Genomic DNA, 12,401 nt, shown 5'->3' on the forward strand with positions numbered 1-12,401 from the left:
GAGTTCTAAAACAAAATATAAAAAAATAAGTCAATGTGTACTCCTGGATATCCGGTCTCTAGGTCGACCACTATTAGTCGAAAAGGTTGACGAGAGTTTTTTTTTTTTAATTCTTACATTTTTTTTTACTTTTTTGTACTTTACGATCCGTGTGGACTACAATTGGGAATAGTAACCTTGCCCGATGCATGGCAAGTCATGCGAGGGGACACGGTGCACTAATTGGGGTTCCCCATCAGTTTATGAAGAAAACGACACCAAAAACAGTCAAAACACTCATGTCGACCTTTTTCCATGTCAACCTATTGGCCATGTCGACCTGCTGCATTTCGACCAGTAGTGGTCAACCTAATGACTGTTGACCTAAGTGTGGCCGACCTAATGACTCATACCTGAGTATATGACATGAGATTCTTTTAGCTGTTTAGTTTTACCCAAACCCTGTTATTCTAAGCGACCTATTACTCCATATTAAGTAGTTTACTCTAGTTGGCACTTACTTTGGTATCTCAGTAACTGGTTGATTGAAACCACCACCTCCCTCTGTGTTGTGTCACCTCTCTGGTTAGTTGTTGCCAGCACAGGTCTCCACACTCCACTTGCTCATCTGGAACGACCTGAGGATATCCATTTGTGCCTGCCTGTCGCACAGCTCTCACACCTCCATTCTTACACTTTAACCAAGACTCACACTTTGGAGTTTGACCCCGCAGATGCCAAGTGTCTCCGAGCTGGAGGATTCCTGTGTACACTTCTCTCTCTCTTTGCCCGGGACAAGGCATCAGGTAAGCTGTTGTTACAGTCTTCAGGTGTTTAGACAAAGTCTCCTTTATAGTATGTGTACACTATGCATTCCTAGTATGTGATGTGTATACTCTGTACTGCGCGTGTATTAGTGATCAGAGTGAAAGTAAACAAACCACCTTATAATAATATGTTGTATACTGTTACTAATGTGTTAGCATGACCCTTGATTACCCACTTAAGCCTGTATACCTGGTAATTATTTTATAACTACTAATTGTATCTAAACACTTCAGCTTCAGTCGATCTGTCCTGATTTAGACGACACCTGAAAGAGAGTTCAGCTCAAATATATATATATTTTTTTACATGTTGTTTTTCTGTATTGTGCTCCCTTGCACCAGATATCAAATGGCTTTGAGACTGCGAGGGGCATCTGACAGGGGATGCTGGGTAGATTGGGCCAGGATGCATCTCAAATCGTGCCAATGGGAAAAAAAATATTTTTGTGGATAAGTAAATGAGTTCCAAGGGGTGGGTTTTGCACATTTGGTAGGAGGGTCTTTGTTTATACAGTCGTATCCAGTGCACAGTCACGGATTTAGCAAATATTACATGAGTTCAGGTAGTAGCCAATAAATTAAATTTGCCAATAAATTAAAGTGGAACACACCATAAACAATTGTGCTTGGTAACATATAAGTAATTACGTTGCTGACAGACTATTCATTTAAGATTTACTATTTAAGGACCTTCTTTCGAGTGGGTATGAGAGACACTCTGAATATTCTTATATAGCATCATTCAGCAAATCATACTGGTATCAGGGCAGATCAGGGGATATGTATGAGGAGTTTCCCATGCTAACCAAACTGGCATTTCATTTTATTTTCTAAACTGTGCTAAAAAATTATAGTATTCATTAGTGATGAGCGGGTTTGGTTCCTCGGAATCCGAACCCCCCCGATCTTCACCCATTTTACACGGGTCCGAGGCATACTCGGATACTCCAGTATTGCTCGGTTAACCCGAGCGCGCCCGAATGTCATCATCCCGCTGTCGGATTCTCGCGAGATTCAGATTCTATATAAGTAGCCGCGCGTTGCCGCCATTTTTCACTCGTGCATTGGAGATGATAGGGAGAGGACGTGGCTGGCGTCCTCTCAGTTTCTGTGTTCAGTGTGCTGCAAATATCTGTGCTCAGTGTGCTGCAAATATCTGTGCTCAGTGTGCTGCAAATATCTGTGCTCAGTGTGCTGCAGATATCTACGTTCTCTGCCTGAAAAACGCTCCATATCTGTGCTCAGTGTGCTGCATATATCTGTGCTCAGTGTGCTTTATTGTGGGGACTGGGGACCACCAGTATTATATAGGAGGAGTACAGTGCAGAGTTTTGCTGACCAGTGACCACCAGTATTATACGTTCTCTGCCTGAAAAACGCTCCATATCTGTGCTCAGTGTGCTGCAAATATCTATGCTCAGTGTGCTTTATTGTGGGGACTGGGCACCACCAGTATTATATAGGAGGAGTACAGTGCAAAGTTTTGCTGACCAGTGACCACCAGTATTATACGTTCTCTGCCTGAAAAACGCTCCATTTAAGTTGTGCGCAGTATATATATATATATATATATATATATATAGTAGTAGGACAGTGCATAATTTTGCTGACCACCAGTATATAATATATAGCAGTACGGTACAGTAGGCCACTGCTCTACCTACCTCTGTGTCGTCAAGTATACTATCCATCCATACCTGTGGTGCATTTAAGTTTTTGTGCGCAATATATATATATATATATATATATATATATATATATATATAGTAGGCCATTGCTATTGATATATTACTGGCATATAATTCCACACATTAAAAAATGGAGAACAAAAATGTGGAGGGTAAAATAGGGAAAGATCAAGATCCACTTCCACCTCGTGCTGAAGCTGCTGCCACTAGTCATGGCCGAGACGATGAAATGCCATCAACGTCATCTGCCAAGGCCGATGCCCAATGTCATAGTAGAGAGCATGTAAAATCCAAAAAACAAAAGTTCAGTAAAATGACCCAAAAATCAAAATTAAAAGCGCCTGATGAGAAGCGTAAACTTGCCAATATGCCATTTACGACACGGAGTGGCAAGGAACGGCTGAGGCCCTGGCCTATGTTCATGGCTAGTGGTTCAGATTCACATGAGGATGGAAGCACTCATCCTCTCGCTAGAAAACTGCAGTGCCACTCCTAGATGGGCCAGGTGTTTGTGTCGGCCACTAGTGTCGCTTAGCTTAGCCACACAGCTACCTCATTGCACCTCTTTTTTTCTTTGCATCATGTGCTGTTTGGGGACTATTTTTTGAAGTGTCATCCTGTCTGACACTGCAGTGCCACTCCTAGATGGGCCAGGTGTTTGTGTCGGCCACTTGGGTCGCTTAGCTTAGTCACACAGCGACCTTGGTGCACCTCTTTTTTTCTTTGCATCATGTGCTGTTTGGGAACTATTTTTTAAATTGGCCAACCTGTCTGACACTGCAGTGCCACTCCTAGATGGGCCAGGTGTTTGTGTCGGCCACTTGTGTCGCTTCGCTTAGTCATCCAGCGACTTCGGTGCAAATTTTAGGACTAAAAATAATATTGTGAGGTGTGAGGTGTTCAGAGTTAGACTGGAAATGAGTGGAAATTATGGTTATTGAGGTTAATAATACTATGGCATCAAAATGACCCCCAAATTCTATGATTTAAGCTGTTTCTGAGGGTTATTTGTAAAAAAACCACCCGAATCCGACAAAAAAATTTCAGGGAGGTTTTGCCAAAACGCGTCCGAATCCAAAACACGGCCACGGAACCGAATCCAAAACCAAAACACAAAACCCGAAAAATGTCCGGTGCACATCACTAGTATTCATTCGTTTTTACTACTAAAATATTGGTTTATCTCTATTTATATCTTAAATGAATTGTAAGAGCTTGGGGGAATCAATAGTGTCTTTATTACACGTGACTTTTTGTGTTTGAATGGTTTGTCCCATTGGTTGAAGTTATCCTAGAAATGTGCTTGGCTCTAGGACTGTGTGAAACACGTCACACAGTAAGTCCAGCTAGATTTCTGCCACCTTTGTCCAGCTAGACAATTTAAGTCCCCACTTGTGCGCATCTTATTCCTCTCATCCCCACGTATGTATCCACTGCTGTGCCATAGGTACACTTGCACAAAATAGGCACTTGATGTCACAATGCAGTTTTTGCACTGCGCTTTTACATGTTCTTAAATGACCCTTATGGACTCTACATCGATGCATCAAAAACTCAGTTGAAAGAATGTTGTCTCTACTTCAGTATAAAGGGTCATGTTATTATTCCAGGCAATGCTGATTCCCAGTCACACCTAATGACCTACTTTCACCTGATTACAACATTACAAGATTACACCTTTATCTGCTTCTTGTTATTGTCATTCTTTATCTGCAAGTAATAAATAGACACAAGTACTCCTCTCTCTCTCTCTTTCTCTCTCTCTCTCTCTCTCTCTCTCTCTCTTGTAATTTGTTGTTCTGCTTCAGATTATTAAGGGTCAGCATTTTATATAACGGAAAACAAAAGGTGTAGAATATGGACACCACCAGCCAGACTCTACGAAACACCAGCCCAACAGCAAACCCATCTTCCAAGAAGTCCCTGGAAGTTGCAGACATTGTGGTCTTAGTCTTGTACTTTCTGTTTGTCCTGGGAGTTGGTTTGTGGGTAAGTAACAAGAAGTTAAAATTTACTAGTTTCGTTATTGCAGTACCACTACAGGGGGAAGTTCATTGGGGTGGGGGGGGGGGGGGGGGGGGGCATTCCCAATCTGAGGACTCATTCGCTCATGAAGTGTGAATGGGGTGAAGCAAGGGGTGAAACTACAACTTCAGAGAGTTTTTGTTGTTGAGAGACATACTGCCATCCCCCCACCGCTCTGTGCTTCTTGCTGAGAGTTGAAGGGATCTCAGATGTTGGAAATCTTGGAGCCCCAGAATGCAGTGCACACAGTTACCCTCAGATACTTTGGAGGGTTGTCGGACAGTGCTCAGAGGACATGGAAGTGGGGAGCAGTTTTGCAGCAGCACAGGTGGAAGTAACACAGAGCTCTCTTATCTGCCTGGCCTCAGCTGCAACCCCAGTACAACCATCCTGGACACACATATTTATCTATTGTTAGTGGGGTATATTGCTGCATATAATAATGCAGTTGCTGCAATATTTATAATGCTGGGGTTCTTATTGGAGCCCCAGTGAAGACCCTGCTGCTATGCAGAGGCTTTCTCCCCTCTCACCGGCAGCAACTGTTGATGCCTACAAAGGAAAGGGCATCTGCATAAGCATTTAGGGGTCTATTTACAAAGTCTTGGTACCACCCAATCAGCTCCTAACTGCCATGACACAGTCTGGGTTTGAAAAATGACAGGAACTGGTTGGCTGGTACTTTATCTTGTTCCGCTTTATTTCCGTCCAAGGCTTAGTAAATAGACCGTCGATCTGTAGGGGATCCGGGGAAGCCTCTCTGGCTTCGTGGATCCGCAATGGCAGGTATAGGTCATGTAATCCCACGACGGTGTTGCCTAGCAGTGGAAAGTGAAGCCTTGATAGACCTTGCAGTACCCATGATATTGGGCTATGGGGACATGGTAAACTAGAAAAAAAAAAAAAAAAAACTAAATAGGAAGAAAAGGAAAAGGCCAGAGAAAGGGGTTATCATAAATAGACCCCTAAATGCTTCATGTCCATGTTTTTACAATCCAGATTAGTAAAGTGCTGTTAGTACTCACTATTAGGATATATGTCTAATCAACCACTGGCACATTTATAGTCATCCGAGCCATACACATAACATAGAAATATAATTTAGAATGTGATAACAGATAAGGGGGGTCATTCCGAGTTGATCGCTAGCCGCCGTTGTTTGCAGCGCAGCGATCAGGCTAAAAATCTGCATTTCTGCGCATGCGTATGCACCGCAATGAGCACGAGCGACTTACGGGTACAAAGAGCTTTGTGGTTTTGCACAGGTTCTAGCGAAGCTTTCAGTCGCATGGCACAACGCAGGATGATTGACATGAAGTGGGCGTTTCTGGGTGGTAACTGACCGTTTTCAGGGAGTGCTTGGAAAAACGCAGGCGTGCCAGGGAAAACGCAGGCGTGGCTGGGCGAACGCTGGGCGGGTGTGTGACGTCAAAAGCCGTCCCTCCAACGTTAGATTCAACGCACACGAAGAGTAAGTTCAGGGCTGGTCTTGTTTTGCACAAAATGTTTTTGCAGGCGCTCTGCTGCGCAGGCGTTCGCACTTCTGCAAAGCGAAAATACACTCCCCAGTGGGCGGCGGCAATGGGTTTGCACGGCTGCTAAAAACTGCTAGCGAGCGATCAACTCGGAATGACCCCCAAGAACACTTGGTCCATCCAGTCTGCCCATGTACACGCACACATTTACACACTAGGGTTCATTTTTGTTGGGAGCCAATTAACCTACCAGTATATTTTTGGATTGTGGGAGGAAACCGGAGAACCCGGAGTAAATCCACTAAAGTACGGGGAGAATATACAAACGCCACACAGTTAGGACGTTGGTGGTAATTGAACCCATGACCTCAGTGCTGAGGCAGTAATGCTAACCATTACACCATATACACATTGTGTACTCTGAGAGTGGAACCAATGTCATCCCACCCCATTGTCATCTAGATGCAGGTGACTCTGTGCCATCGGCAGGTAGCATCTCTAGAATCATGCGAGAATTGCTTGAGGCACCTCTAAACCATATATGTTTCTGGGAACTGTATAATCCACCACTGTTGTGTTGACTCTTATCGAGGAGGAGGTTCTTGAAGAAAGAATGTAAAAATGAAGGTTCTTAACACTAATGTTAAATCTCATTGTTTTCTCAGTCTATGTGGCGTACAAAGAGGAACACGGTTCAGGGGTATTTCCTGGCGGGAAAGGACATGGTATGGTGGCCTGTAAGTATAAGTATTTTGTGCAGGTACATGTGCTAAATATCCTTCTAGGACAGGGGTCAGCCAACCCCAGCCCACATTCCACAATTGGCGCGCCAGAGGTTATGAAGTTAGTACAATTGTGCAAGTTCCAGAATTACATTCAGGACTCAATATTTGAAGATTAGATAAACAATGTGTTTATTCGGTTACATAATAGCAAACAATACCCATAAGCCTAAAGCCACCAATTTACCAATAAGCTTGGTTAGTGTATTGGTCTTGCACGCTGCCACTAACTCTTTCACTACTTCCCCCACTTCATAGCTGTGTGGTGACTGATTTCAGAACTACTGCTGCCCTTGGCCCGAAAGCTGATAATCCATACCTCCCAACTTTTAATGTCTCTAAAGAGGGACACACGCGCGGCGAAGCTGCACGCGCTCCCGAAAAAGGGGCGTGACCTAAGAAAGGGGGCGTGGCTTCGCAGAGGACTCGCGATTGCGAGCCACGTCCCCGTTTTCGTCACTGAGGGGGCATGCCCAGCGCTCTGTGAGCCACTGGCATGCCCCCTCTCCCTCTGACTCCAGTGAATAGACTCTGTGTGCATGCGCACAGCGTCTGTTCTCTGCTGCTCTGCTAAGCAGGGCAGCGAGAGACAGAGCCTCCCAACTGCCCCCCCACCGCGGGACACTGCGACCCGCGGGTGGGACAGCGGGACAGTCCCCAAAAAACGGGACTGTCCCGCGAAAATCGGGACAGTTGGAAGGTATGGATAATCACCCCTTTTTGCAACTCGGATAAATTGCCCCTTTTACCCATAACAGCAACGAGTGATATGTGTGCAGACGCCTATCACACACCTTATATACCCACCAAGCCAGCCCAAATGTAGGAGGTGGTCATAATAATGTGACTTGACCTTGTATATTGTTTACTCATACCGCCCAACGTCAAAGCCCCAACCCCCCCTCAAACACGCACCATCCAGTCATTATTAGGCCTCTGGGGGGAGATCAGGTAATTATGGGACAGAGGAGTCGGTGATATTATACCATACAGCAAATTCTGAAATTCTGCAAGCAGCATGTGCAGTGAAATTAGGAGATCATCATTATAACCTTAAACAACCCATTTGGTGCCCAGTGTAAGCCCCCTCACCCCATGACATGCGTTGCTGGGTACCAAACTGCCTTCTTTGTCCCAAAATCCACATTCCCCTGATTTGTCTCCATTGTCAGCTCAGACACATATGTGCCAGTAATGCATGGTTACCCTGACCTGTGAAAGTGTATGATGTAAATAGTTGGGCCGCTCCTTCATCCATGTCTGTTCCTCCCATATCTGTCTCCAGGTAGGGGCCTCCTTGTTTGCCAGTAACGTGGGCAGCGGACACTTCATTGGTCTGGCTGGGTCTGGAGCGGCCTCAGGAATTGCGGTCACTGCCTATGAATGGAATGTAAGTGTTTTGCTGGGAACACTGAAGCTGCACCAGGAGATATAAGGAAATGTCACACCACCTGTGAATGCAGCCATTGTCACTACACAGGCCAGCAACGTACGCCTTCAGGGCAGATTCCAGCACGTGATCCCGCATTACCGCACGGCAGGGAGATTCTACCCATGAACTAGAACTGTATTTAGCAATGAGCAGACTGTGCAATCCTTATATAAAGCCACTGCAGTGATTAAACGCTGCTACTAAACTGGAGCCAATAGCTGACCTGTTATATGGGAGGTTGGCTGTAAACTTTGGTTGCAAACTTTTGGAAATCTAATAATTCCCTTCATAATGACACAGTTCAGATTTACAGGTTCAAAATAAGTCTGCAGAGAGTAGCCATGTTCTTACAAATAAGTGGGGTCATAATACCGACCGCGGCATCCCAATGATCAGAATCCTGGCAGGGGAAGGTAATTAATAATCCCGGAACCTTCCCCCACTGGCCGCCTAACCCTGGTGAGCCCCTATTCAGGATGCCAGTGTCTGCATTCCGGCATCTGTATTCTGACTGCCGGGATCCCGACTGGATCCCTTAGTAAACAATAATAAGCAGGGCCGGGAATATTTCCCTCAAAACTTAATGTGATTACTGTCCCCCTTGTTTATGGATCTGGGAGACAGGGACCAGGCAGCACCTCCATAATAAGTGGAAGGAGAATGAGATACTACAAACCAGAAAGTAAAGCACAAGGTCAGCAGCAAGGGCAAAGGTCAGGGTAGGTCATAAACAGGTCACACCGCCAGGTACTAGAGCACAATCCCAGAAAGTGGTCAGATTCCAGACAGAGGTCAGGGCAGGCTGCAGTCATGGCAAGGGTCAGGTCAGGCATATGGGCAGAAGAACAAGCTAAATCAATGTCATATACAAACCTCCATTATGAGGCCTTTGGAAGGAATTTAATCAATGGGATGTAGTTACGCCGGTCACAATACATCCCCCTACATCTCGCCCCCTGCGAATCCAGACAGCCGGCATGCCAACTATCAGGGCTATTCCCACTCGTGATTGTCCACGACACCCATAGAGTGGGAATAGAACCGAGCCGCAGTGTGGCGAGCGCAGTGAGCCTACAAGGGGCTTGTTACGCTCGCCCCCCACCGGCCATCCTGATGGTGGTCACAAATACCCAACCCTAATCAACTATGGGTCAGAAACAATGACACTCTACTGAAAGCTAAAATCTGCATGTGATTTTTGTTACGGGAGCAACCCAATTTTGGACAACCCCCTTCATATGACTTGCTTCATGCCATGTGGCCCCCAGATTACCCTACCCATCCCCCTGCATGAAGGAGACATTTTATTCTGTGGGCTGACGGTGCCTGAATCTGTCCATATGGCGCTGAATAGGGAAGTGCAGGAAGGAGGAGAGGGAGAAGAATGAATGAGGTCGGGTAGATGGAGGGGGACAAATAAGCTGAAAAGAGAGAATGTAAACAAGCAGGGAGAGACGTCAACATTAAGTAATAGTTGGGAATAGAAAAGAAAGATAATTTATGGGACAAAGGTTTGGAAATACAAAGAGCCCCAGCACTCTGTGTGAAGGCACTACTAGTTACAGCCCCCTTTGTTGCTGGCAGGATGAATGACATCACGGCCGCAACTAGGGGGGAGGGGGACAAGGGGGCATGCACCCCGGGTTCAGGATTTGAGGGGGCGACAAGGAGTTACAGAGGAGCAGGATTTAGATTTTTATTTTTTTACGAGCAGCGCTGTGCTGCTCCAGTGAGACAGCAGACAGCTCCTGGGGCAGTATCTCTGACCCACCTGACTGCCCGTAGTTGGCTCCGATGCTGTGTGGGTGAGCTCCAGTACCTGGGATCTCTCCTATGCCGGCTACTGTCTTAAACTATCTTCTTCGCTATGCAGTGCTGCGACTAGCGTGCTGTGCACCGTACAAGCTATAGAAGCGAGCTGTTGGTGCTGTGTTTTTCAGCAGGCTATGATCCCGGCTGCCTGCCCAGCACCAACTGATAACAAGCTGCTGGCTACACATCACTGAGAGGACACATTGCACCAGGCTTTTGCTTGTTAACAGGTGCAGTCACTGATGTTACAGAAATCAAAGGTTCACTTTGCTAGCTATCCACTTGTCAGTGGAAACTACGGGGTAAATTTACTAAGATGGGATGTTGCCCATGTCAACCAATCAGATTTCAGGTATTATCTTCTAGAAGGTGCTGGATAAATGAGAAGTAGAATCTGATTGGTTGCTATGAGCAATATCCCATCTTAAAAAGAACTCCCATCTTAGTAAATTTACCCCTAAGAGCCTGTACAACCTCCAACTCTCACCGAGTATCACTACAGCAGCTTTGTGGTGAGTTTAAAGACAGACTTTATTATCGGCACTGTGCTCCCAGTTAGCAATATCAACCTCTGCTTTGCCTCCCAGATGGGGGTATTTGGTATAGCTTATAGGGCGATGTAGTGTAGTAATGTATAGTGATGTAGTGTAGTGATGTATAGTGTACCATATAGGGTATGTAGTGTAGTAATGTATTGCAGTATATAGGGGCACGTACTGCACTGATGTGGTGTAGTGATGTAGTGTAGCATATAGGGTATGTAGTGCAGTGTATTGTAATGATGTAGTGTAATGATGTATGTAGTATAGTGAATGTAGTAGTATAGTAGTATAGTGCAGTAGTACAGTGGATAGGGGAATGTAGTGCAGTGATGATGTGTTTTCGTGTCCTTTGCTGCAAGGATAGGACTGGTGCAAGTGTGCCCTTATAATAATGACTGGTATCAGCAAGCATTTGGATATTATTATTATTATTATTATTATTATTACATTTTATTTATAAGGCGCCACATGTGTTTCGCAGCGCCGTACAAAGGACAGTACAGGGAGACAAAACATAGCATTACAGTAAATAAATAACAGAAATAGAGTACAGGTAAAATAGAGCACCACACGTTCTCAAGACATAGTACAGCTAAGATGTAAGTATTGATGGAGTGCTCATCGTACTACTAGAGGCTGGTGGCCATAGATGGAGATGAGCCTTTACTAGCAGGACAAAGATGGTCATTGAGTAGGGGAGAGCTGCGAGTGAAATGTGTCGAGACGAGGGCTTAGACAACAAGAGGAAAGAGGGCCCTGCTCTGAAGAGCTAACAATCTAGCGGGGAGGGGCGACAGACAGATGACAAGAGGATCTGTCCACCCATAAAGCTGCGTTCAGTTCTGCATACGGGCAAATGCTATCACCCCTGCATCTGGGCCAAAATGTCTAAGATGAGAAAACTGCCGGTAGATCCACTAAAAAGAACCCTGTTCATTTAACGCATTTCATGACGTCAGTCCCTGATGGGTCAGGCAGTGTGTATGTATGCACAGCAAACTGCCCTATCCGGCTTTAGATATATCAGCAGATCAATTGATCTACAGATATATCTGTAGGTGTGTACCCAGCATTAGAGAGTGGTCAATTTACTAACCCTTGGAGAGAGATAAAGTTGACGGAAATAAAGTACCAGCCAATCAGCTGCTTACTGCCATGTTACAAGCTGTGTTTGAAAAATGACAGGTAGGAGCTGTTGGCTGGTTGGTTCTTTATCTCGGTCCCCTTTATCTTTCTCCTAGGTTTAGTACATAGATCCCAAAGTCTGATATAAGATGACATGTTGGATGCCATTGCTGTACCTGCACTTTATGAAGCACTGAAGAGTGGGGCAGATGTATTAACCTGGAGAAGGCATAAGGAAGTTATAAACCAGTGATAAGTGCAAGGTGATAAACGCACCAACCAATCAGCTCCAATATGTAAATTAACAGTTAGGAGCTGATTGGCTGGTGCGTTTATCACCTTGCATTTATCACTGGTTTATCACTTCCTTATGCCTCCTCCAGGTTAATACATCTGCCCCAAATGTCACCACACACACTTGCACGAGTGGTCCTGTGAATAGTCTTCCTGCTGTCTTCTTTTGTTAGTAACCCTTATTAGGTGCTGCCATCTACTGGTCACTGCATAAAGGACAATTTGCATTTAAGTTGCTGTTTCGCTACAATAGATCAGACAGCTGTATTTATCTAGCACTGTACGCATATATACACGGGCTCCTCCTGGTGTGATTTTTTTTTTTTAAAGACTTTTCTAAAGCATAACATAAATATCTTTATAATACTTGATGCATATTAAAGCATATATGACAAGGAGTCAACCTGAAATAGTTTTCTC

General features: G+C 45.0%; 1 protein-coding gene across 1 annotated transcript in view; it reads left to right on the forward strand.

The window, feature by feature from the left end:
• The first annotated feature begins 4,308 nt into the window (after positions 1 to 4,308).
• SLC5A11 (solute carrier family 5 member 11) overlaps positions 4,309 to 12,401 on the forward strand; it is a 61,618-nt gene continuing 53,525 nt past the window's right edge. Inside the window, exons 1-3 of the mRNA XM_063932426.1 lie at positions 4,309 to 4,483; positions 6,660 to 6,731; positions 8,062 to 8,166. Of these exons, the coding sequence (XP_063788496.1) occupies positions 4,352 to 4,483; positions 6,660 to 6,731; positions 8,062 to 8,166 (309 nt within the window). The 5' untranslated portion in view covers positions 4,309 to 4,351. The remainder of the gene's footprint in view (positions 4,484 to 6,659; positions 6,732 to 8,061; positions 8,167 to 12,401) is intronic.

Source organism: Pseudophryne corroboree, chromosome 7, assembly GCF_028390025.1.
Source record: "Pseudophryne corroboree isolate aPseCor3 chromosome 7, aPseCor3.hap2, whole genome shotgun sequence".
NCBI classification, from domain to species: domain Eukaryota; kingdom Metazoa; phylum Chordata; class Amphibia; order Anura; family Myobatrachidae; genus Pseudophryne; species Pseudophryne corroboree.